Here is a 25,103-nt window from a genome sequence, read left to right on the forward strand (position 1 = left end):
TATATACAGGTGCTGTGGGGAAGGGAAGGAGGTAAGATGGCATTTGTTAAGCTCTTAATATGTGTCAGATCCTTAAGCTGGGTTAATTACAAGCTAATTAGGTTGGACACAGTCCCTGTCCCACATGGGGTTCACAGTCTCGGTCCCCATTTTACAGACGCGGTAAATGAAGCCCAGAGAAGTGAAGCGACTCGCCCAAGTCACACAGCAATCAAGTGGTGGAGCCAGTATTAGGATCCAGGTCTTTCTGACTGCTCTATCCACCAGGTCGGGCTGCTTCCCCAAGGTAGTTGCCCAGGTCAATGTTCTGCACACAGCGGGTGCCCAGTCTAATAATAATAATGATGGCATTTGTTAAGCGCTTGCTATGAGCAAAGCACTGTTCTAAGCGCTGGGGGGGGATACAAGGTGATCAGGTTGTCCCACATGGGGCTTACAGTCATCATCCCCATTTTACAGATGAGGTAACTGAGGCTCCGAGAAGTTAAGTGACTTGCCCAAAGTCACACAGCAGACATCATCAATCGTATTTATTGAGCGCTTACTATGTGCAGAGCACTGTACTAAGCGCTTGGGAAGTACAAATTGGCAACATATACATGTGGCGGAGCTGGGACTCGAACCCATGACCTCTGCCTCCAAAGCCCGGGCTCTTTCCACTGAGCCACGCTCTGGTCACAGTAGTAGCTTCATGCCGTGCTCTGCACTCAGCGGGCGCCCAGTACAGCGCCCTGCACCGCGTAAATACCTAATCCTAGTAGAGCAGCGTGTCCCCGATGCCCACCACGCCAGACATGGAGTCTGGGTCTGTCTGCTTCTGTGGCGGAGGGGAGGGGAAATGGGAGAGGAGGCAATCATCATCATCATCAATCGTATTTATTGAGCGCTTACTATGTGCGGAGCACTGTACTAAGCGCTCGGGAAGTACAAATTGGCAACATATAGAGACAGTCCCTACAGGGCCCCCCGGCCGCCCTTCCCACCCCTTTCCCGCCCACCCGGTCCCTCTACGCATTCATTCATTCATTCATTCAGTCCATCGTATTTATTGAGGGCTTATTGTGTGCAGAGCACTGGGGAGGGGGCAGAAGGGACCGGGGGCTTCCACTAGTCTCTGTTGGGCTGAGAAAAGCAGAGAGGGACCGGGGGGAGGGGGAGAGGGGAGGGAGCTTCCCTGAGCCCCGAGCCCCTGGGGGGTCCTGGTTGGGTCAGGGGGGCTTGGAAGAGGGCATCCCCGAGTTCCCGAGCCCCCCGACTCTCTTCCCTCCCACCTGGAGCCCGCTCTTCCCCCGACACCCACGGCCCTCGCCCAGTCTCTAATGAAATCGGAAGTTTCGGGCCAGGGAGGAGGGGGATGGAGGGGGAGGAGGGGGATGGAGGGGGAAGAGGAGGATGGAGGGGGAGGAGGAGGGTGAAGGGGGAGAAGGATGAAGGGGGATGGAGGATGGAGCGGGAGAGGGATGGAGGGGGATGGAGGGGGCTGGACATGGGGAAGAGGATGGAGGGGGAGGAGGAGGATGGAGGGGGATGGACGGGGGGAAGAGGGGGAGGCGGTGCTCAGGGAAATTAGGGCCCGTGACGTGGGCGGCTCCGGTCCCATGGAGCCTTTTTATAGGGGCGGGAGGGAGAGAGGGTCCGGCAGCGGGACCGCGCAGACCCACCGGCCCACCGACCGACCGGCCGACCCGCCGAGCCAAGACAGAAACATCGCCCGCCCCGACCGCTCCCAGCGCCCCGGAGCCCCCCGCCCGGAGCCCCCCGGAGCCCCTTGCCCCGCCCCGCCCCGCCGGTCCCGGCTGGTGCCCCCCGCCCGCCCGCCCCCAGCCGCCGCACCAGCCGCTCCGTCCCGCCCGCTCCGTCTATAACCCGTCTATACCGCTCCCCCCCGCTCCGCCCGCTCCCGTCCCGTCCCGTCCCGTCCCGTCCCGTCCTGTCCTGTCCCGTCCTATCCCATCCTGTCCGATCCTCCCTGCCCAGCCCCGCATCCCGCCCCCCGCACCATGCTGTGAACCTGACACTCGCCTGAGCCTGCAAACAGCTCCTCGCCCGCCCGCCTGCCCGCCCGCCTGCCCGCCGGCGCTGCGGATTCACACCCCAAGGCTCGAGGAGCGGGAACCGCCCAAGGTACCCAGCGCCCCCGCCGACCCCCGACCCCCGACCCCGCCCGGGCGGGACGTCCCGTCTGCCCTCGGCCGGGGCCTCGGGGGGCAGGGACGGTCCCGACTTGTCCGGCGGCCCCGGGCGGAGATGGAGAAGGGAGCATCTGCTGGTTGGGGCGGGGGCGGTGGTTGGATGGTCCCGGCCGGGTCACTGAGAGACAGTCAGGGATGGAGCGCGGAGAGTCAGGGACGGTGGATGCTCCGTGCTGGGTCACTGAAGGAGAGTCAGGGATGGAAAGGGGGTCGTTGGATGATCACTTTCGGGTTACTGGGGGAGAGTCAGGGTTGGTGAGGGGGAGAGTCAACCGTGTTAGATGGTCACTGCTGGGTTACGGGGGAAGAGTCAGCGATGGAGAGGGAAGAGTCAGGGGTGTTGGGCGGTCTGAGCTTCGTCACTGGGGAAAGTCAAGGGAGTTAGATGGTCCATGTTGGATCATTAGAGGCAGAGGCAGGGTTGGAGAGGGGCGATTTATGCTTGGTCACTGGGGGAGAGTCAGGGATGGTAGATGTAGGGAGGGCTAATCTCAGGATAGCCAATCCTGGACCCACGGGATCCTCGTGAGCAGCCAGTCACGTCCCGGTGGTTCTTGACTTCCAGATGCCACGAGGAACCAGCATGCTCTTCCTGTCCCTTCTCCTCTGCCTAGCGGTAACGAAGGCCCTGGGGCTGGTGGAGGCCGTGAGTGTCATTTCCGCCCCCCACCCCGCAACTTCGTGTCCTTCCCCAGTCACCCCGGCGGGAGGCCAGAGTGCAGACTCCAGCAAACAACCAAACAAAGAGATCAGGCTCAGGCAGCACACCTAGGCCGGAGCCTGACAACCTGTGCTCGGTGAACGACATCGAGCTTGCCCATGCCAATGGAGGTCCCTGGGGGGAACGTGGAGGGTGGTGTCTCTGAGCCCCTCAGCACCTTCTCCCCTATCCCTTTCTTTCCTCTTCCCCCTTCAGCCTCACATGTGTGTTGGTGCAGTTACCGGGGGTGCATTTTTGAACTTTGACACCAGATGCTGAGCTTGGTGTTCAAATGCAGCCTCCTGGCAGGGAGGGAATGGGTGGGGGTGGGGGTGGGCATAAGGAATGGTCATGGCCCGTGGGCTGGTGGCCGATGAGGTGGGGCTCAGTGTTGGGTTGGGGAGCGGAGGGATGCGGGTGGGGTAACGGGGTATCACGTAGTCCATGGATGGGAGGGTCACAGAGGAGTCATGGGAGACTAGGATGCAGGGGTCATGGGGAGTCATGAAAGACATGGGAGGGTCATAGAGGACATGGGGAATTGGGGGGGTCACGCGGGACACAGACTGGGAAGACACGTGGGAGTCATGAAGGATGTGGATGTGAGGGTCATAGGGAAGCACGGAGGAAAGGAGTCATGGAGGACACAGAGAGGTGTGTGGTGGAAATGGGGGATAAGGGGAGCTACGGGGTGGGGGCTTGGGCTGTCGGAGCTGGACACTGAGCGGGGCTCCCTCGGGCAGGGCAAGGAGAAGCGGGGATGGACCTTGAACAGCGCCGGCTACCTGCTCGGGCCATGTAAGTGACCAGCACGGGGACGGGCGGGCCAGGAGGAGGCCCTGGGGTCTGAGTCCTGGGGCTCAGGGTGGACGAGGCGAGAGAGACATAGAAAGGGAGGGACAGTAGTGGAGTGGCAGTCCCGGAGATGGTGGGTGGTCCCTGTGGGCCCAGATACAACTCTTCGTTATTCTGTGGTTCCCAAGAGTCTCATATGGTGCGCTGCACTGCAACAAGAGGGACTCAATCAATCCTGCTACTGCTCCTGCTACTATAACCGCTGCAGGCACAGAGCGAGTGACACAGAAAGGTGGAATTGGACAGAGCTATACAGGGACGCTAAGAAATGGAGAAAGGGACAGTCAGAGAAGGAAAAAGCCCCACCCACATCATCCCAGAACCCCCGACCCCAGGGCTCAGAACAACACTTGACACACAGGAAGTGCTTAACAAATACCATCATCATCATCACCCTCCTTTGTCTACACCACCCACAGCGTCTACACCTTTCTTGCCTGGGGAAGGGAATGGTGATGGGATGGAATGGGTCCGGGTGTAGGGGGAGGAGTGGGTCCCCCCTACCCTCCCATGCTCTGGTCCCATCTCTCGCCCTGTGGGAGCCAGTGGAGACCTGTTTCTAGCTTGGGGCTTCAAGAGAGGAGAGGGCTTGGGACTTGGACAGCCCTCCCCAACCACCACCCCCCTCGACACCCCCTTCAGCCTCCCAACTCTCCTGGCCCGGCCACCTCTTACTTCCCGAGCCCCCCAGCCCCTGGTCCCCTCAACACGCTCTCCGGCCCCTCCTAGTCCCCTGGTCCCGAGCTCCTCAGCCCAGCCCCGGCCCAGCCCCACGCCACTGCTCTGGCCCCCAGATGCCGTCGATAGCCATAGGTCCTTCAGCGACAAGCTCGGATTGGCCGGCAAGCGGCAGCTGCAGACGGACGAGGAGATGAGGCTGGGTAAGTTCTGTGGGGACTGGAGAGGGGAATGGCTCCATCACCCTGTGGCTTTTCAGACTTGCTGCAGGTGTGCCTACACTGCTTCCCTCCCCAGTTGCCCCCTCCCCAACACACACACACACACACACACACAATGAATTCCGTCCCCACCGACTCCACCGGCTAGTGGAGTTCTATGACAATATCTCCCTGTCTCGCCAGCTCTGTTTCCCCATCTTTGCCCTTTCCCTAACTAGGACCATCATGGCTGCCTGGGGCCTTGAGTCTGGTCTCCCTTACTCTCACAAGTCACCCTGGACTTCGGGTCCGGACTCCCTTGACCCTCACAGGCCACCCTGAACTCCACACCCTGACCCTTTTAGGCAACCCTGAGCCCCAGGTCCGGTCTCCTCCCATCCTCCCAGGCTACCCTGGGCCCCGGGTCTGGTCTCCCACCCGCCCAGGCTGTCCCGGGAGGATGTGGGGATTGTGCAGGCCGGATGTCTTGGATTGCCTGTGTGTTCCAGGAACCTGGGGGCGACCCCTGGCCGATGACAACATTGTACGCACAGTGGTCGAGTTTCTGACTTTCCTGCGCCTGAAAGGTTTGTGGGGGCTGCAACTACACCTAGAAATCTGCCATCCTTTCCCACTGCCCAGACTATGAGTCCTGGGTGAAGGGTCCTGAGCTGGGGCCCCGGAGGGGCCAGAGGGGAAGAGGAGGAACAGCACCTGCCCTCGAGAGGTGGCCAGACCGCTGGGGAAGGCAGGGGATGGGGGGCAGACGGGGGGCAGATAGACCACACACTCCATCCCCATCACCCCGCCACCCCCACTAAGGATTAGCCGTGACCTGTGCAATGTGATTTTTTCCATCAATCCATCATCTTTATTGAGCGCATTCCATATGGCGAGCACTTAGAGAAGCAGCGTGGCTCAGTGGAAAGAGCCCGGGCTTGGGAGTCAGAGGTCACGGGTTCGAATCCCGGCTCTGCCACATGTCTGCGGTGTGACCTTGGGCAAGTCGCTTAACTTCTCTGGGCCTCAGTTCCCTCATCTGTAAAATGGGGATTAAGACTGTGAGCCCCACGTGGGACAACCTGATCACCTTGTATCCCCCCCCAGCGCCTAGAACAGTGCTTTGCACATAGTAAGCACGTAACAGATGCCATTATTACATTACACTTTACTAAGCCCTTGGGAGAGGACGATCAGGTAGAGTTGGTCGTCTCCCAGAGCTTCCAGTCTGGGCCCCAGCAGGCCGCTCCCTCCGAGGTGAAAAACCCAGGGTCCATCCCACTGCCCCCGCAGGGTAACGGCATGGCCACCCTCTCCCTTGCAGATGCTGGTGTCCTGGACCTTCCCGTGGCGACGTCGACATCAGAAGCCGGGGGCCCGTCCTGAGCGCGAAGGCACGCACGGGGGGGACCGCGGGGTCCTGCCGGGGGGACGGGGAAGGGAGGGATGATGAAGGGGGGCCACTCTCATCTTGGCCGGTGCTCGGTGCCTGGGCACCCCCTCCCTCTCGGCCTGGGTATGGAGCAGGGAGGAGGGGAGGCGTGCCCATCTTTGGCTTCGATGCAGATTTGACCCTAAGTGATGAAATAAAGGAATAGCAGCTGACAGAATCGTCTCATTTCCCTGCACTCTCCCCCTTGTATCCCTGGGCCCCCCTCCTTGCGCTTCCACCCACCCCTCCCCGCTGCAACCTCATGTCCCCTTGTCCTTTATCGATCAGATCAAGAGTATTTCCTGAGCACCTACTACTATTTGCAGAACACTAACATAACGGGGCAGGTGGAGACATAGAAGTCTCCTGCAGACCGGAGGGAGTGTATGTGGAGAAACAGCACAGCTTGCTGGCTACAGCTTGGGCCTGGGAGCCAGAAGGACCTGGATTCTAATCCCAGCGCTGCCACTTGTCTGCTGCGTGACTTGGGCAAGTCACTTGATTTCTCTGTGCCTCAGTTACCTCCTCTGTAAAATGGACATTAAGACTGTGAGCCCCATGTGGGACAGGGACAGTGCCCAACCTGATTATCTTGTATCTATCCTAGCACTTAGTACAGTGCCTGGCACAAAGTAATTGCTTTAACAAATACAATAAAAAGAAGGGGTTCGGGGGCCTGGGGGTACTTAGATGTCTCAGGCTGAAGAGATATCTGGGAGCTATAATTTGGGAAGGTGAGAGATTAATTCAAGAAGGCTTCTTGGAGGAGATCTGATTTTAGAAGAGCTTTGAAGATGGGGAGAGGGGTGGTCTGTCAGATAATAATAATAGTAATAATGGCATTTATTAAGCACTTACTATGTGCCAAGTACTGTTCTAAGCACTGGGGAGGTTGCAAGGTGATCAGGTTGTCTCACAGGGGGCTCACAGTCTTAATCCCCATTTTACAGATGAGGTAACTGAGGCCCAGAGAAGTTAAGTGACTTGCTCAAAGTCACACAGCTGACAATTGGTGGAGCCGGGATTTGAACCCATGACCTCTGACTCCAAAGTCCGTGCTCTTTCCACTGAGCCACGCTGCTTCTCATGTCAAGGAGGAGGGAGTTCCAGGCAGGAGGGAGGGTGTGAGCGATAACAATTTTGTACTTCGACAAGCACTTACTATGTGCCAAGCACTGTACTAAGTGCAGGTGGCTGTTTGGATGGAGAGAAGGCAGTGGGCCCTGAAAATGTTGTGGGGGATAAAGAGAGAGAGATTTAGCAACAGACTGAATGTGGAGGTTGAAAGAGAGGGAGGGGTCAATCGAACAATCAATCAATAGTATCTAGTGAGGGCTTACTGCATGAAGAGCGCTGTACTAAGCGCTTGAGGATAGGTGGGGATAATGCCAAGAGCAGCAGCATGGCTTAGTGGATAGAGCATGGGCCTGGGTTCTAATTCTGGCTCTGCCGCATAATAATGATAGTATTTGTTATGCGCTTATTATGTGCCAAGCACATCTGCTCTGTGACCTTGGGCAAATCATCTAACTTCTCTGGGCCTCAATTACCTCATCTGTAGAGTGGGGATTAAGAGTGTGAGTCCCACGTGGGACAGGGATTGTGTCTAACTTGATTAACTTGTATCTACCCTAGTGCTTAGAACAGTGCTTGGCACATAGCAAGCCTTAAGAAGGACCATTATTATTATGTTGTGGGTTTGGGAGATGGGGAGAATGGTGGTGTTTTCAACTGGGATGGGGAAGTGAGGTCGGGGAGAGGATTTGGGAGGAAAGATGAGGAGGAGCTCAGAACTGGATGTATGAAGTTTGTGGTGACCACATAAAGTCGCATGGCTCAGTGGAAAGAGCAGGGGCTTGGGAGTCAGAGGTCAAGGGTTCTAATCCTGGCTCGACAGCTTGTCAGCTGTGTAGCTTTGGGCAAGTTACTTAACTTCTCTGAGCCTCAGTTACCTCATCTGTAAAATGGGGATTAAGACTGTGAGCCCCCCGTGAGACAACCTGATTACCTTGTATCCCCCCCAACGCTTAGAACAATGCTTTGCACATAGTAAGTGCTTAACAAATACGTTTTTTTCTACACTGTGAGCCTGTTGTTGGGTAGGGACCGTCTCTATATGTTGCCAACTTGTACTTCCCAAGCGCTTAGTACAGTGCTCTGCACACAGTAAGCGCTCAATAAATACGATTGAATGAATGAATGAATGAAAGTTTTTCTGGAGGCAGCTGGTGCTTAATAAATAAATACCTTTATTACTAAAATAGGAGAAAGGTGGGGACTAGGGGAGGGAGGGAGATGTGGGAGCTAACAGCTGCTGGGAGTGGAAGCAGATAAGCTCTTTGAGGGTGAGTGGGAAGAGAAGGGGCTTTGTAACCGAGCCTTGAGAAAAATGCTAAATTTTCTCCTGCATGATTGACCATTCCTTGAGGGTATGAATCTTTATTTATTCATTTATTTCTCATGATATTAAGTGCTTTCTATGTGCCAGGCACTACAGTATGTGCTGGGGTAGTTACAAGCTAACCAGGTTGGACCCAATCCCTGTCCCACATGGGGCTCACAGTTTTAATCCTCATTTTAGAAGATGAGGTAACCAAGGCACAGAGAAGTTAAGTGACTTGCCTGAGGCCACACAGCTGACAAATGGGGGAGTTGGGATTAGAACATGCTTAGTACAGATGCTTACTACAGTGCTCTGCACACAGCAAGTGCTGAATAAATGTCACTGATTGATTTATTAATTAGCCCACAGTTACTCTGTGGGAGGTGGGAGAGGAGTTGTTGAAAGATATTGTGTGGCCAGAGAAGAAAGGAGAACTGGGAGAAAACTGTGTCAGAAAAACTAATGTTAGTTTTTTCCAGGAAAAAAATCAGGGAGGACTAAGTAGGGGGAAGTAAAGCCCATTAAATGAGAGGTCACTCTGCACTTGGAGGGAGTTGTCTCTGGGGAGAGAATGGGGGATGGGGAGGAAACTGGATCATAGAGGGTCAAGATGGGAAGTAGACTGCGGGCTGGAGTCTAGACTGGAAGCTCTTTGTGGGCAGGGAATGTTTCTACCAACTCTGTTATATTGGGCTCTCCCAAGTGCTTAGTTCAGGGCTCTGTACACTGTAAGTGCTCCATAAATGCCATTGATTGAATGATTGGAGGAGAGAAAGTGGGGGCAGTAGGTGTAATCATGATGATGATAACAATAATAATAGTATTTGTTGAGGATTTACTGTGTGCCAAGCACTATATTTAGTGCTGGGATAGATACAAGATCAACGGGTCAGACACAAGTCCCTCTCCCACATGGGACTTACAGTCTAAGTAGGAAGGAGAACAGATATACAATCCCCATTTTACAGGTGAGGAAACTGAGGCCCAGAAAAGTGAAGTGACTTGTCCAAGGTCACACAGAGCAGGAAAGTGGTGGAGGCAAAATTAGAACCCAGGTCCTTCTGACCCCCAAGCCAGTGCTCTATCCGCTACGCCACGCTCCTTCTTGGCGAGTGGGAGAATATGAGGCCCCCTTGGGAGAGAGGTTCAGTGGAGCCTATTGTCTGGAGAGAGCAGATCTCGGTGATGGGGAGAAGGGGCAGGGAGTGGGGCGGGGACAGGTGGAAGATGAAGAGGAGTTTGCCCAGGATGGAGCGGGACTTGCACAGGGTGCATTCAGGTCAGGGAATGGGGCCAGGGACTGGGGAGGGGTTGGATGAGAGGGGGCTGATGTGGCACCATGCCGGGGAAGGGCGGTGGGAGAGGAGGCAGGGATGTGGGGAGCAGAAGGAAGGGGGGTGTGGAAAGCCCTCCTCAAGTCCCTGGGCCTGAGGGATGGCAGCTTGGGCAGGACTGGAGCCAGTGGCTTTCCCTGCCCTGGAGGAGTTTACAGTCTAGTAGGGAAGATGGACATGAAAATTCTTTCCAGTCAGAAGGAGGAAGGAGTGAGGTGAGTGAGTATTTAGGTACTAGGGTGTATACAGATTCATTCATTCATTCATTCAATTGTATATCAATCAATCAATCATCAGTCGTATTTATTGAGTGCTTACTGTGTGCAGAGCACTGTACAAAGCGCTTGGGAAGTACAAGTGGGCAACATATAGAGACAGTCCCTACCCAACAGTGGGCTCACAGTCTAGTATATGTGGGGAGAGGCAGGAAGTTGGGCAGTCAGAAAGGAGGCTGATGCAGATAAGCTAAAGATGGCTGCAAGGACATAATAAGAGTGGGATTTCTTAAGCGCTTACTATATGCCAAGCATCTGTAGAAGATGCTTGGAGAAGCAGCGTGGCTCAGTGGAAAGAGCCCAGGCTTTGGAGTCAGAGGTCATGGGTTCATATCCCAGCTCCGCCAGTTGTCAGCTGTGTGACTTTGGGCAAGTCACTTCACTTCCCCGGGCCTCAGTTCCCTCATCTGTGAAATGGGGATTAAGACTGTGAGCCCCCCGTGGGACAACCTGATTACCTTGTATCCCCCCCCAGCGCTTAGAACAGTGCTTTGCACATAGTAAGCGCTTAATAAATGTCATTATTATTATTATTATCTGTATTAAGCCCAGGGGTGGATCCAAGCAAATTGGGTTGGACACAGCTCCTGTTCCACTTGGGGCTCACAGTCTTATTCCCCACTTTCCAGTTGGGGTAACTGAGGTCCAGAGAAGTGAAGTGACTTGCCCAAAGCCACCCAGCAAAGTGGTGGAGCTGGGATTAGAACTCATGACCTTCAGACTGCCAGGCCCGTGCTCTAACCATTACATTATGCCACTTGGCACAAAGTGCTGAGGTGAGAATCCCTGAGCCCCTCACCCCACATCTCTGCACCCCCGCATCCCTGCTACTTTTTAATAAATGGTATTCATTAAGCTCTTACTATGTGGCAGGCACTGTTCTAAGTGCTGGGGTAGTTACAAGGTAATCAGGTTGGATACAGTCTCTGTCCCATATCAATCAATCAATCAATCATATTTATTGAGCGCTTACTGTGTGCAGAGCACTGTACTAAGCGCTTGGGAATTACAAGTTGGCAACATATAGAGACGGTCCCTACCCAACAGTGGGCTCACAGTCTAGAAGGGGGAGACACAGAACGAAACCAAACATATTAACAAAATAAATAGAATAGATATGTACAAGTAAAATAAATGAATAGAGTAATAAATATGTACAAACATATATACATATATACAGGGGCTGTGGGGAAGGGAAGGAGGTAAGGCGGCGGGGGGGGGGGATGGAGAGGGGGAGGAGGGGGATTCATTAAGCATTTACTGGGTGCCAGGCACTGTTCTAAGCCCTGGGGTAGATATAAGATAATCACAGGCCCTGCTGAGAGCTCACCTCCTCCAGGAGGCCTTCCCAGACTGAGCCCCTTCCTTCCTCTCCCCCTCGTCCCTCTCTCCATCCCCCCCATCTTACCTCATTCCCTTCCCCACAGCTCCTGTATATATGTATATATGTTTGTACATATTTATTACTCTATTTATTTATGTATTTATTTTACTTGTACATATCTATCCTATTTATTTTATTTTGTTAGTATGTTTGGTTTGTTCTCTGTCTCCCCCTTTTAGACTGTGAGCCCACTGTTGGGTAGGGACTGTCTCTATATGTTGCCAATTTGTACTTCCCAAGCGCTTAGTACAGTGCTCTGCACATAGTAAGCGCTCAATATATACGATTGATGATGATGATGATGACATAGGACACGGTCCCTGTCAGCCTGGGGCTCAGTCTTAATCCCCGTTTTATAGATGAGGGAACTGCGGCCCAGAGAAGTCAAGTGACTTGCCCAAGGTCACACAGCAGTCACATAATAATAATAATAATGGCATTTATTAAGCACTTACTATGTGCAAATCACTGTTTTAAGTGCTGGGGAGGTTACAAGGTGATCAGGTTGTCCCACGGGTGGGGTGTGTGGGGGGGCTCACAGTCTTAATCCCCACTTTACCGATGAGGGAACTGAGGCACAGAGAAGTTAAATGACTTGTCCAAGGTCACATAGCAGAGTGCTGGAGCCAGGCCTAGAACCCAAGTCCTTCTGACTCCCAGGCATGGACTCTAGCCACCAGGCCATGCTGCTTCTCTTTTATCTGCCCCCAGAGCCTAGCCTGTCCATTACGGGTAGGGAATACGTCTGCCAACTCAGCTGTATTGTCACCTCACATCACTGCACCCCCAAATTCATTCTTCACCCCCATGTCCCTGAACTCCCTCAGCCCACAATCCTGCACCCCCTTGTCCCTGTATCCCTCACTCCTGCATCTTTACACCCTTTCACCTTTGCATTCCCTGCACCCCCAGCCCTTGGATTCCAACATTCCCTAGTTCACAGGCAGCTTTCTGGTTGGCACCCTGGGCACAGGAGGAGACCCGAGAGCCAAGACCTCCTCCAGCTGCCCTCTCCCTACCCCTCCTCGGTTCTCTTTGGCCATTGTTCTTGTCGCTCTCACCCTTGATCCCGGAACAGACTATCAGTGTACCAATTTGTACTTCCCAAGCGCTTAGTACAGTGCTCTGCACATAGTAAGCGCTCAATAAATACGATTGATGATGATGATGATGATCAGTGCCCTCAGTCAGAATACAACTCAGGGCTTGGAGGGAAATTGATTGATTGATTGGCTGGATTGCAGGTTTGACCTGCCGTCAAACTCTGCCAGCCAGCTGCCCAGTCGACTAGCCAGTTAGCATACTCTCCTCTTGTTTGGGCTGAGAAGGGACTGACGCCTGTCCTGGGGACAAATAAGGAGAGGAGGTGAAGCCCCTCACCACAGTTTTGGAAGAGAAGTCGATCAGTCAGTCAATCATATTTATTGAGCACTTACTGTGTACAGAGCACTGTACTATCAATCAATCAATCGTATTTATTGAGTGCTTACTGTGTGCAGAGCACTGTACTAAGCGCTTGGGAAGTACAAGTTGGCAACATATAGAGACAGTCCCTACCCAACAGTGGGCTCACAGTCTAAAAGGGGGAGACAGAGGACAAAACCAAACATACTAAGTGCTTGGGAGAGTATGATAGAACAATGTAATAGACACATTCCCTGCCCATGAGTTTTCAGGCTAGAGAAGGAGGCAGACATTAATATGAATAAATTACAGCTATGTACATAAGTGCTGTGGGGCTGGGAAGGGGAATGAATGGAGTAAGTCAGAGCAATGCAGAATCAATCAATTGCATTTGATTGATTGATTGAAGGGAGAGGAAGAGCAAAGGAGAGCTTAAGGAAGGCTTCTTGGAGGAGATTTGCCTTCATTAAGGCTTCGAAGGGGAAGAGGTGATCTTGGGCAAGCCATTTCACTTCCCTATGCTTCAGTGACCTCATTTGTAAAACGGGGATTAAGACTGAATACCTCAAGTGAGACATCCCCTCCCCATCCCCTCCGCCTTACCTCCTTCCCCTCCCCACAGCACCTGTATATATGTTTGTACGCATTTATTACTCTATTTATTTTATTTGTACATATTTATTCTATTTATTTTATTTTGTTCATATGTCTTGTTTTGTTGTCTGTCTCCCCCTTCTAGACTGTGAGCCCGCTGTTGGGTAGGGACCGTCTCTATATGTTGCCAACTTGTACTTCCCAAGCGCTTAGTACAGTGCTCTGCACACAGTAAGCGCTCAATAAATACGATTGAATGAATGAACGGAAACTGGGACTACCTGAAGGGAGCCCCTGGGAAGGACCAGAGGCCACAGTGGGAGAGACCCTTCTGGCTGGACATGCGGTAACACCAGTGGGGGAGGTGTAGCCCACCTCATCCAACTGGGGTTTGGAACTTGTGCCCCTGGGTGGAGGGCTCTGTCCCTCCCACCTCGGGTCGGCACTGATTCAGAAAGATCCCTTTTAGACTGTGAGCCCACTGTTGGGTAGGGACTGTCTCTATGTGTTGCCAACTTGTACTTCCCAAGCGCTTAGTACAGTGCTCTGCACACAGTAAGCGCTCAGTAAATACGATTGATGATGATGATTCCTGCTGGTCTAGCAGAGGCCACGAGACCTGGGTTCACCCCAGGATTACTTCGCTAAATCACAGCGAATGTGGGGAGAGGAGGAGGAGGAAATATTGGTCTTCAAAGGAGACATTATATAATATGTTGAGGAGCAGTGTTTTGCTAACTGCTGTATTCTCCTCTTACCCCTCCCAATCTTGCCAAACTGAGGGTAGGGTAAGCAAGGTGGGCTCCCCCAGTCCTCCAGAACGGGGGCAGGGGGTGGGGTGGGGTCAGAGCCTTTGACTAGTCAGGGCTAGAGGTTGGATCAGTCCCAGCTCAGGGGAGAGGCCGTGTTGGAGTCACTCTGTCGGTCAGGGTGACCGTTGGCCAGCAGAGGTGCGGGGGGCGAGGAGGAGGGCCCTTCAACTAAAGGGGTAGAATACAGAACCAAAGAGTCAATTCTGTGCACCCTGACCAAAGCCGGCACCCCAAGGGCAGGTCCGGTGACCGCACCCGAGGACAGACAGGACGGAGCCCAAGCAGGGAGCGGAGCGGGGTAGCACAGCCGGGGGTGGAGCCGCCTCTGCACAGGGACAGCTGTAAGGCCCAGGACTCCGCAGTCTAGGCCCATGCAAGATCGGAATGGGCAGAGCCAGGGGGACGGGGGGCTGGGGAGGGCAGTTCCACTTCACTCCCCGCTCAGGGCCAGGCCCCCACCACCCAGACTGAAGGGAAGGTGGGATCCATTTCCACAGGAAGCTGTTACCAGATCCCAGCGTAGGTGGGGATGAGTAACTTCCATCACGGACGAGGGTCCTTGCTGGGTCACCAGAGTGGAAATTAGCAGGGGTGGGGGAGGACTATTGAGGGGATGGCCTTTGCTCGTGTCCCCATCTGTCCATCCATCTGCTAGTATGCATGATGTCATCCAGGCATTTGAAAGTCTATTAGGTGTTAACTGAAAGAAAACTGCAAAATTCTTCTTAAGTCCAGAATTTTATTATAAAAAGGCAATTGGATTTTTGGTTCGAGCAGGCTCAGAGCCCAGCGCTTCCTCTGAGGCTCAGCCCGGGGTCACGACAAACGCGGAGCAATTTCGATGGTGTTGATGCGTAGCAGTGTCTGCTGGGTCACGATGGCTGGAAGAGATGAGGGAGCGCGTGATCAGGTCTTCCAGCACTCACCATCTGGATGCCGGGGAAGAGCCAGTCTAGCCAGCCCTCCAGGGGCCAGCCCCTGGCCCGCCCAGACCCAGGCCAGGGAACTCCTTTTACGTTTGTATCAGCTCAGCCTCCCCCATAGGACTGAAAGCTCCTTATGGGAGCGGTAGCAATGCCCCATCAGCCCACAGTCCCCAGCCCCTGTCACCATGACCCGCCAACCCAGGCTACGCTGCGCCTAGTCACTCCAGAGCAATCCCGGAGTGACGCCAGCCCTACAATGTAGACAGCCCCTCTGGTCTGTCTCCAAGCCCCAGGCACAACTGCCCCTCTCTGTCTTTCTCTAAGCCCCACTGCCGACTGCCCGTCACTCTCAAAGGCCCACACAGGACTGCTCAGATGGTTTGGGGCTCGGACGCACCAAGCTCCACCACTGGCTCAGACCCGAAAGGGAGAGAAGTCCAGCACAGTGTCCTGGGGCTGGGCTTTTTCCAACGTACTTTTCCTTTTCCTGAAGTTCTTCCTTTTCTTAAATTTCATATAGACTCTCGGCCACGACTCCGTCTTCTCGACGACGGTGGCTTCTACGCGGACGAGGTCCAGGCTAGAACAGAAGACGGCGGGGTCTTGGAGGGAGGACGGAGGAGGGCCAAGGAGGACAACGGGAAGGGATGCTGAGGAGAAAGGAGAGGCTGAAGGACGTCAGTGGTGGAGAAAACAGACGGGGCTGGGAGAGAGGACATCCAGGGGGCAGGAGGGCCAGGATGGCTGGCCATTCTGGCCAGTCTAGACACAGCGGCAGCCAAGCTGGGCACCGGCTGGGGCCCCCACCCCAGGACGGGTTCAGCTGACACCATGGGGGAGGAGGGGCAGCTGCCCATAATGCTAATGACAGTATGTGCATTACCCCAGCAGAGGTTTCCCGATAAGGGTGAAGTCATCGGCTCCCACCAGCAATACCTGCAAAGGTTCAGGGAGACATTCAATCACTGCTGTTGGGGAGAAACAGGCTCTCTCGCGAGAGTAAAAATCATCCCTCAAGAAACCAGGTCCCGCTACTCTTCTGACCCCAGTCAGACCCCACCCTGGCCCCGGTCCCCAGCCCCCACACCGGGCCCTCTCCCCTCCGCCTCCCTCCCTCCCTGGCTGTGGTCCCCAGACCCTCCCTCTCTCTAAGACGGTCCTCAAATGATGGCCCCCTGGGGCCCAACAATGCCCCGGGGTCACCCAATTGCCAGGCTCCGACTTCCTTACCTTTTCCAAACGAATTCTCTCTCCGCATTCAATATCCAGCGAGTTCCCGATTAAAATCAGATCCTCGTTGGTGACCTTCCACTGCCGGCTGGCAAAGTGCACGACAGCAAAGAGACGGCCATACTGGCCGGCCGCGATCTGCTTGTTCACCTTCTGCACCAGCGCTGGTGGACATGGGCCTGGTCACGCCCACGCTGCTGGCCGTCCCCCACCCCTCTCCCCTCTGGCCCAGATGCACCTCACCACGACCCATCCGGCTGACTCGGTTGACATGCCCCACCCCTGCCCTGCCCCCGGCTGGGCCCCGGGAGATGACTACCTGCGTGGATGCCGGCCTCTTGGGCTGGGTCTGGAAGCTGGATTTTCGGCCACGGTGGTGAGGTCAGTGACGTTTTCGGGTTGAGGCTGGGGGGAAGGAGTAGCGGCATGTTAAAAAGGCCCAGGCTCAGGGCCACAAGGGCCCAGTGCCAGGACAGGCTCAGGCCAGCGCCGGTGGGCGTGGAGCCATCGAGAGCCAACCGTCCACCCGGGTCTCCCAGCCCAAGCTCACACTTCTGTGAGGCCTAAAGAAAAGGCGGCAGGGCAGGCCTCATTCTCTGTCTAATGATCACACAAACATGATGGCTCTTCCTCTAGCACAGGCCAGCTTCAAACACCCCCAACTTTCCCTTCTCCATCCCTGACTCTCCCCAGTGACCCAGCGTGGACCACCCCATACCCCTGGCTCTCCTCAGTGACTCAGGACAGACCATCCCCCACACAACTCTACCGCAGGAAACAAATGTGGACCATCTAACCCTGCTGACTCCTCCCCCAGTGACCCAGCACCAACCGTACCATGGCCCCGGCTCTCCTCCAGTAACCTGGCTGGAACCACCTAACAGCCCAAACTTTCCCCACTCCCCTTTCTCTACCTGATTGATTATGGCTCTGGTTATGGTATTTATGAAGTGCCCCCTGTGTGCTAAGCCCTATAGTCTGGCCCTCCCACCCTGGGGCCCTCTCCATGATGATGATGATGATGATGATAATAATAATAATAATAATAATAATGATGGTATTTATTAAGTGCTTACTATGTGCAAAGCACTGTTCTAAGCACTGGGGGGTTTACAAGGTGGTGAGGTTGTCCCACGTGGGGCTCACAGTCTTAATCCCCATTTTACAGAGGAGGTAACTGAGGCACAGAGAAGTGAAGTGACTTGCCCAAAGTCACACAGCTGACAAGTGGCGGAGCCGGGACTAGAACCCATGACCTCTGACTCCCAAGCCCGGGCTCTTTCCACTGAGCCACGTTGCTTCTCCTTGCCCACCCCACCCTTTAATCATTGGCCTCCTCTCAAGCTTCTGGGTATTTTCCATTACTGCCTGAACTTTGCAAATGTTCTCTCGCTCTCCTCGATCCCTTGATGTGCAATTTGGGTTTCAACCTCGTCATGATGGAGTTTCCTAAGGCCTGGTGAAATAATTTGTACTTCCCAAGCACTTAGTACAGTGCTCTGCGCACCGTAAGCACTCAATAAATACGATTGATGATGATGATGATGATACCCCAGGTTCTCCTCAGATCAAATGGCCGGTCACAGGCTGGTACATTACCGGAGATGAGCAGGGTGGCTGTGAGAACTCTGACTCCGGACGGCTGCCCACAGGACAGAGGCTGAAGGTGGAAACAGAAAACCAAAACGGGCCAGAGTTAACAATAATAATAATTATTATTATGATGGTATTTGCTAAGCACTTACTATGTGCCAAGCACTGTTCTAAGCTCTGAGGTAGATATAAGGTGATCAGGTTGTCCCATGTGGGGCTCATAGGCTCAATCCCCATTTTACAGATTAGGTAACTGAGACACAGAGAAGCTAATCAATCAATCAATCGTATTTATTGAGCGCTGTGTGCAGAGCACTGTACTAAGCGCTTGGGAAGTACAAGTTGGCAACATAGACAGTCCCTACCCAACAGTGGGCTCACAGCCTAGAAGGGGGAGACAGAGAACAAAACCAAACATATTAACAAAATAAAATAAATAGAATAGATATGTACAAGTAAATTAAATAAACAGAGTAATAAATATGTACAAACATATATACATATATACAGGTGCTGTGGGGAAGGGAAGGAGGTAAAATGGGGGGATTGGGACGAGGGGGAGAGGAAGGACGGGGCTCAGTCTGGGAAGGCCTCCTGGAGGAGGTGAGCTCTCAGTAGGGCCTTGAAGGGAGGAAGAGAGCTAGTTTGGCGGATGTGCAGAGGGAGGGCATTCCAGGCCCGGGGGAGGACGTGGGCCGGTGGTCGACGGCGGGACAGGCGAGAACGAGGCCTAACGGTGAGGAGATTAGCAGTGGCAGAGGAGCGGAGGGTGCGGGCTGGGCTGGAGAAGGACAGAAGGGAGGTGAGGGAGGAGGGGGCCAGGGGATGGACAGCTTGGAAGCCCAGCGTGAGGAGTTTCTGCCTGATGCGCAGATTGATTGGTAGCCACTGGAGCTTTTTGAGGAGGGGAGTAACATGCCCAGAGCGTTTCTGGACAAACATAACCCGGGCAGCGGCGTGAAGTATGGATTGAAGTGGGGAGAGACACGAGGATGGGAGATCGGAGAGGAGGCTGATACAGTAGTCCAGACGGGGTAGGATGAGAGCTTGAATGAGCAGGGTAGCGGTTTGGATGGAGAGGAAAGGGCGGATCTTGGCAATGTTGCGGAGCTGAGACCGGCAGGTTTTGGTGACGGCTTGGATGTGAGGGGTGAACGAGAGAGCGGAGTCGAGGATGACACCAAGGTTGCGGGCCTGTGAGACGGGAAGGATGGTAGTGCCGTCAACAGTGATGGGAAAGTCAGGGAGAGGGCAGGGTTTGGGAGGGAAGACAAGGAATTCAGTCTTGGACATGTTGAGTTTTAGGTGGAGGGCAGACATCCAGATCATCATCATCATCATCAATCCCAGTTTTGCTACTTGTCTGCTATGTAACCTTGGGCAAGTCACTACACTTCTTTGTGACTCAGATACCCCATCTCCCCCCCATACCTCCTTCCCCTCCCCACAGCACCTGTATATATATTTGTACAGATTTATCACTCTATTTATTTTACTTGTACATATTTACTATTCTATTTGTTTCGTTAATGATGTGCACATAGCTTTAATAATAATAACGATGGCATTTGTTAGGTGCTTACTATGTGCAAAGCACTGTTCTAAGTGCTGGGGGGGATACAAGGTAATCAGGTTGTCTCACGTGGGGCTCACAGTCTTCATCCCCATTTTACAGATGAGGTAACTGAGGCTCCGAGAAGTTAAGTGACTTGCCCAAGGTCACACAGCAGACACTGGAGAAGCAGCATGGCTCAGTGGAAAGAGCCCGGGCTTTGGAGTCGGAGGTCATGGGTTTGAATTCCGGCTCCGCCACGTGTCTGCTGTGTGACCTTGGGCAAGTCACTTAACTTCTCTGAGCCTCAGTTACCTCTTCTGTAAAATGGGGATTGACTGTGAGCCCCACATGGGACAACCTGATCACGCTACATCCCCCAGCGCTTAGAACAGTGCTTTGCACATAGTAAGTGCTTAACAAATGCCATCATTATTATTATTATTATTTAGCGGAGCCAGGATTCGAACCCATGACCCCTGACTCCAAAGCCCAGGCTCTTTAATTCTATTTGTTCTGACGATTTTGACACCTGTCTACATGTTTTGTTTTGTTGTCTGTCTCCCCCTTCTAGACTGTGAGCCCGTTGCTGGGTAGGGACCGTCTCTATATGTTGCCGACTTGTACTTCCCAAGCGCTTAGTACAGTCCTCGGCACCCAGTAAGCGCTCAATAAATACGATTGAATGAATGAACGAATGGGGATTGAGACTGTGAGCCCCATGTGGGACAGGGACTGTGTCCAAATCCATTTGCTTGTATCCATCCCAGCGCTCAGTACAGCACCTGGCCTACAGTAAGCGCTTAACAACTACCAATACTATCACTAAGTAAATTAGAGATGGGGGCATAAGTGCTGTGGGACTAGAGGGGTGAATAAAGGGTGCAAATCCAGGTACAAGGGCAACGCAGGGGGGAGTGGGATAACAGTGTTGGAATAATACCACTACTGCTCTTCTTATTATTAGTTGCGAGTGTGGAAGAGCGTAGCCGGGGCCGACGATAGCAGTCTGATCACCTACGTGCAGGGAGGACACCAACACCCACCTAAGGTCACAGAGTCTTTCGTGGTGAAGCAGCGTGTCTTAAAGAAAAGAGCCTGGGCCCGGCGGTTGGGAGATCTAGGTTCCAATAATAATGGTGGCATTTATTAAGCACTTACTATGTGCGAAGCACTGTTCTAAGCGTTGGGGGGGATACAAGGTAATCAGGTTGCCCCACGGGGGGTGTTCACAGGGTTCATCCCCATTTTACCGATGAGGGAACTGAGGCCCGGAGAAGTGAAGTGACTTGTTCAAAGTCATACAGCTGACAAGTGGCGCACGGGTTCTCCGTGACCGTCTCCAAAGAGCACAGGTATCCGCGGGAGAAGCGGCTCGGGCGTCAGGACGCCTGGCTTCTATTCCCAGGTCCGCCGCTTGCCCGCCGTATGTCTGTAGATATGTTTGTACGTAGTGATTACTCGATTTTATTTGTACATATTGATTCTAATTATTTCATTTTGTTAATATGTTTTGTTTTGTTGGACTTCCCAAGCTCTTAGTACAGTGCCCTGCACACAGTAAGCGCTCAATAAATACGATTGATTGATTGATTCTATTCCCAGGTCCGCCGCTTGCCTGCCGTATGTCTGTAGATATCATCATCATCAATCGTATTTATTGAGCGCTTACTATGTGCAGAGCACTGTACTAAGCGCTTGGGAAGTACAAAATGGCAACATATAGAGACAGTCCCTACCCAACAGTGGGCTCACAGTCTAAAAGATATTAGATAGATATGTTTGTGCGTATTGATTACTCGATTTTATTTGTACATATTGATTCTAACTATTTTACTTTGTTAATATGTTTTGTTCTGTTGGACTTCCCAAGCGCTTAGTACAGTGCTCTGCACACAGTAAGCACTCAATAAATATGCTTGATTGATTGACAACTGGCGGAGCCGGGATTTGAACCCATGACCTCTGACTCCACTTGTCTGCTGTGTGACCTTGGGCAAGTCACTTCACGGCTCTGTGCCTCAGTTCCCTCACCTGCAACATAATAATAATAATGATGGCATTTGTTAAGCACTTACTATGTGCAAAGCACGGTTCTATTCATTCACTCATTCAATCAATCGTATTTATTGAGCGCTTACTGTGTGCAGAGCACTGTACTACGCGCTTGGGAATACAAGTCGGCAACATAAAGAGACAGTCCCTACCCAACAACGGGCTCACAGTCTAGAAGGGGGAGACAGACAACAAAACATGTAATAAGTGCTGTGGGGGGTGGGGGGGGGGTGCGGGTTTACAAGGTGATGAGGTTGTCCCACGTGGGGCTCACAGTCTTCATCCCCATTTTATAAATGGGGTAACTGAGGCCCGGAGAAGTGAAGTTCCTTGCCCAAAGTCACCCACCTGACAAGTGGCGGAGCCGGGATTAGAACCCATGACCTCAGGCTCCCAAGCCCCTGCTCCTTCCACTGAGCCACACGCTGTTTCTCTAATGCAGTCCCTGTTAATAATAATAATAATAATGATGGCATTTGTTAAGCGCTTACTACGTGCAAAGCACTGTTCTAAGCGCTGGGGAGGTTACAAGGTGATCAGGTTGTCCCACGGGGGGTTTACGGTCTTTACTGTTCTAGACTGTGAGCCCACTGTTGGGTAGGGACTGTCTCTATATGTTGCCAACTTGTACTTCCCAAGCGCTTAGTACAGTGCTCTGCACACAGTAAGCCCTCAATAAATACGATTGATTGATTGATTGACCCCCATTTTCCAGATGAGGTCACTGAGGCCCAGAGAAGTGAAGTGACTTGCTCAAAGTCACCCAGCTGACAGTTGGCGGGGCCGGGATTTGAACCCACGACCTCTGACTCCAAAGCCCAGGCTCTTTCCACTGAGCCACGCTGCTTCTCGCTCGTCCCTGGCCTGGGTGTGGGGGGGGTCGATGACGTGGCGCTTAGTGCAGTGCTTGGCGCGCAGTAAGGCCTCCAGGAGGCCTTCCCAGACTGAGCCCCTTCCTTCCTCTCCCCCTCGTCCCCCTCTCCATCCCCCCATCTTACCTCCTTCCCTTCCCCACAGCACCTGAATATATGCACATATGCTTGTACGTGTTTATTACTCTATTTATTTATCTTACTTGTACCTATCTATTCTATTTATTTTATTTTGTTAGTATGTTTGGTTTTGTTCTCTGTCTCCCCCTTCTAGACTGTGAGCCTGCTGTTGGGTAGGGACTGTCTCTACATCAATCAATCAATCGTATTTATTGACCGCTTACTGTGTGTAAAGCACTGTACTAAGCGCTTGGGAAGTACAAGTTGGCAACGTCTAGAGACAGCCCCTACCCAACAGTGGGCTCACAGTCTAAAAGGGGGAGACATATGTTGCCAACTTGTACTTCCCAAGCGCTTAGTCCAGTGCTCTGCACACAGTAAGCGCTCAATAAATACGACTGATTGATTGTGAGCCCGTTGTTGGGTAGGGACCGTCTCTAGATGTTGCCGACTTGGACTTCCCAAGCAATTAGTCCAGTGCTCTGCACATAGTAAGCGCTCAATAAATACGACTGAATGAATGAACAAATGCCATCATTATTATTATTATTGAGGAGCCCCCGGCTTCGAGGCAGGCTGAGGGTGGGACGGGCCCGTGAGGCGGTGGCGACCCCGCCGCCCCTTCCCCTTTTAGAGCCCACTGTTGGGGAGGGACTGTCTCTAGATGTCTCTAGCTCTCATCCTACCCCGTCTGGACTACTGCATCAGCCTTCTCTCTGATCTCCCATCCTCGTGTCTCTCCCCAATTCAATCCATACTTCACGCCGCTGCCCGGATTATCTTTGTCCAGAAACGCTCTGGGCATGTTACTCGCCTCCTCAGAAATCTCCAGTGGCTACCTGTCAACCTGCACGTCAAGCAAAAACTCCTCACTCTCGGCTTCAAAGGTCTCCATCACCTCACCCCCTCCTACTTTAGCTCCCTCCTCTCCTTCTCCAGCCCAGCCCGCACCCTCCGCTCCTCTGCCACCGCTAATCTCCTCACCGTTAGGCCTCGTTCTCGCCCGTCATCATCATCACCAATCGTATTTATTGAGCGCTTACTATGTGCAGAGCACTGTACTAAGCGCTTGCCCGTCCCGCCATCGACCCCCGGCCCACGTCCTCCTGCTGGCCCGGAATGCCCTCCCTCTGCCCATCCGCCAAGCTAGCTCTCTTCCTCCCTTCAAGGCCCTACTGAGAGCTCACCTCCTCCAGGAGGCCTTCCCACACTCAGCCCCTTCCTTCCTCTCCCCCTCGCCCCCCTCTCCATCCCCCCCATCTTACCTCCTTCCCTTCCCCACAGCACCTGTATATATGTTTGTACATATTTACTACTCTATTTATTCATCTTGTACATATCTATTCTATTTATTTTATTAGTATGTTTGGTTTGGTTCTCTGTCTCCCCCTTCTAGACTGTGAGCCCGCTGTTGGGTAGGGACTGTCTCTATATGGTGCCAACTTGTACTTCCCAAGCGCTTAGTCCAGTGCTCTGCACACAGTAAGCGCTCAATAAATACGATTGATTGATTGATAGATGTTGCCAACTTGTACTTCTCAAGCGCTTAGTCCAGTGTTCTGCACACAGTAAGTGCTCAATAAATACGATTGATTGATTGATAGATGTTGCCAACTTGTATTTCCCAAGCACTTAGTCCAGTGCTCTGCACTGAGTAAGCGCTCAATAAATACGATTGATTGATTGATAGATGTTGCCAACTTGGACTTCCCAAGCGCTTAGTCCAGTGCTCTGCACTGAGTAAGCGCTCAATAAATACGATTGATTGATTGATAGATGTTGCCAACTTGGACTTCCCAAGCGCTTAGTCCAGTGCTCTGCACACAGTAAGCGCTCAATAAATACGATTGATTGATTGATAGATGTTGCCAACTTGGACTTCCCAAGCGCTTAGTCCAGTGCTCTGCACACAGTAAGCGCTCAATAAATACGATTGATTGATTGATAGATGTTGCCAACTTGGACTTCCCAAGCGCTTAGTCCAGTGCACTGCACTGAGTAAGCGCTCAATAAATACGATTGATTGATAGATGTTGCCAACTTGTACTTCCCAAGCGCTTAGTCCAGTGTTCTGCACACAGTAAGTGCTCAATAAATACGATTGATTGATTGACAGATGTTGCTAACTTGGACTTCCCAAGCGCTTAGTCCAGTGCACTGCACTGAGTAAGCGCTCAATAAATACGATTGATTAATTGATAGATGTTGCCAACTTGGACTTCCCAAGCGCTTAGTCCAGTGTTCTGCACACAGTAAGCGCTCAATAAATACGATTGATTGATTGATAGATGTTGCCAACTTGGACTTCCCAAGCGCTTAGTCCAGTGCTCTGCACACAGTAAGCGCTCAATAAATATGATTGATTGATTGATTGATTTCCCCCCCAACCCCCGGTCACTCACCCGCTGAGGGCCTCGACCAGAGGCCGCCCTTGGCCCCGTGCCTCAGCAAGGCCCCCGTCCCTGCCCCCACCGCCGCCGCCGCCATCTTGTTCCCGGCTCAGGGCGGAAGT

General features: G+C 53.0%; 2 protein-coding genes across 2 annotated transcripts; one reads left to right on the forward strand and one right to left on the reverse strand.

The window, feature by feature from the left end:
- The first annotated feature begins 2,054 nt into the window (after positions 1 to 2,054).
- Positions 2,055 to 6,030, forward strand: GAL (galanin and GMAP prepropeptide). The gene is made up of 6 exons (XM_038765399.1): positions 2,055 to 2,124; positions 2,758 to 2,838; positions 3,636 to 3,690; positions 4,542 to 4,628; positions 5,135 to 5,212; positions 5,950 to 6,030. The coding sequence occupies exons 2-6, from the start codon at positions 2,758 to 2,760 to the stop codon at positions 6,009 to 6,011; spliced, it is 363 nt and encodes a 120-aa protein (XP_038621327.1). The 5' UTR covers positions 2,055 to 2,124; the 3' UTR covers positions 6,012 to 6,030.
- An 8,946-nt stretch (positions 6,031 to 14,976) lies between these two features.
- MRPL21 (mitochondrial ribosomal protein L21) lies at positions 14,977 to 25,078 on the reverse strand. The gene is made up of 7 exons (XM_038765398.1): positions 24,994 to 25,078; positions 17,999 to 18,059; positions 16,719 to 16,804; positions 16,400 to 16,563; positions 16,053 to 16,105; positions 15,646 to 15,749; positions 14,977 to 15,124 (listed from the first exon to the last, which is right to left on the reverse strand). Exons 1-7 carry the CDS (start codon positions 25,076 to 25,078, stop codon positions 15,060 to 15,062), a joined length of 618 nt encoding a protein of 205 aa, XP_038621326.1. The 3' UTR covers positions 14,977 to 15,059.
- Between the last annotated feature and the right edge of the window lie 25 nt (positions 25,079 to 25,103).

The sequence above is a fragment of the Tachyglossus aculeatus genome, chromosome 22 (assembly GCF_015852505.1).
Source record: "Tachyglossus aculeatus isolate mTacAcu1 chromosome 22, mTacAcu1.pri, whole genome shotgun sequence".
Classification (NCBI taxonomy): Eukaryota; Metazoa; Chordata; class Mammalia; order Monotremata; family Tachyglossidae; genus Tachyglossus; species Tachyglossus aculeatus.

What these genes read in the sequence shown, in the direction of transcription:
- GAL (XM_038765399.1), top strand. Translation starts at nt 2,758, where the DNA reads ATGCCACGAGGAACCAGCATGCTCTTCCTGTCCCTTCTCCTCTGCCTA. An exon ending in CGGCTACCTGCTCGGGCCAT is followed by an intron (nt 3,691 to 4,541) that starts GTAAGTGACCAG and finishes TCTGGCCCCCAG; the next exon opens with ATGCCGTCGATAGCCATAGG. An exon ending in GGACGAGGAGATGAGGCTGG is followed by an intron (nt 4,629 to 5,134) that starts GTAAGTTCTGTG and finishes TGTGTGTTCCAG; the next exon opens with GAACCTGGGGGCGACCCCTG.
- MRPL21 (XM_038765398.1), bottom strand. Translation starts at nt 25,078, where the DNA reads ATGGCGGCGGCGGCGGTGGGGGCAGGGACGGGGGCCTTGCTGAGGCAC. An exon ending in ATCGGGAAACCTCTGCTGGG is followed by an intron (nt 15,750 to 16,052) that starts GTAATGCACATA and finishes CTTCTGTTCTAG; the next exon opens with CCTGGACCTCGTCCGCGTAG. An exon ending in GAACTTCAGGAAAAGGAAAA is followed by an intron (nt 15,125 to 15,645) that starts GTACGTTGGAAA and finishes CATCTCTTCCAG; the next exon opens with CCATCGTGACCCAGCAGACA.